This window comes from Trypanosoma equiperdum (genome assembly GCF_001457755.1).
Source record: "Trypanosoma equiperdum strain OVI genome assembly, contig: ctg_343, whole genome shotgun sequence".
Taxonomy (NCBI): Eukaryota; Euglenozoa; class Kinetoplastea; order Trypanosomatida; family Trypanosomatidae; genus Trypanosoma; species Trypanosoma equiperdum.
In genome coordinates this window covers 3418-3796 of record NW_027124247.1, presented here as the reverse complement: position 1 = coordinate 3796, position 379 = coordinate 3418, and the positions used below count along the sequence as shown (strand labels likewise).

Genomic DNA, 379 nt, shown 5'->3' with positions numbered 1-379 from the left:
TTTTTCATATCCTATCACTCTGATACTTTATACCTATATGCTAGTGTTGCGCACTATGTCGAAGTTTCATATTTTTAAATTCTCATAATTTTGAAAAATTTCACATTTTTACTAGAAAGTGTTAAAATATATCAGAAAATTTCAGCGTGGAAAAAATGAGGAGGAAATTTCCTTTAGAAAAGCAAAAATGCAGGGAAAAGAAGGACCTTGATTGCAGCAGAAATAACAACTGCTCCCTCTTTAACTTTGCACTGTTTTTTCTCAGCGTTCCAATCGCATTTTGTCTTGTCACATTTACCTTCTTCAGTGCCTGTGCAATCAGCTGTGTTTGTTTTATTATCCCCATCTTTTTTATCTCCTTCGTTGTTTCCTAATTCTA

The 379-nt window shown here is 33.2% G+C and overlaps 1 pseudogene across 1 annotated transcript in view; it reads right to left on the bottom strand.

The window, feature by feature from the left end:
* Positions 1 to 173: 173 nt before the first annotated feature.
* TEOVI_000128800:pseudogene overlaps positions 174 to 379 on the bottom strand; it is a 1430-nt pseudogene continuing 1224 nt past the window's right edge. The window contains exon 3 of the mRNA in view: positions 174 to 379. This exon is cut by the window's right edge and continues 10 nt beyond it. Coding sequence covers positions 174 to 379 — 206 coding nt within the window.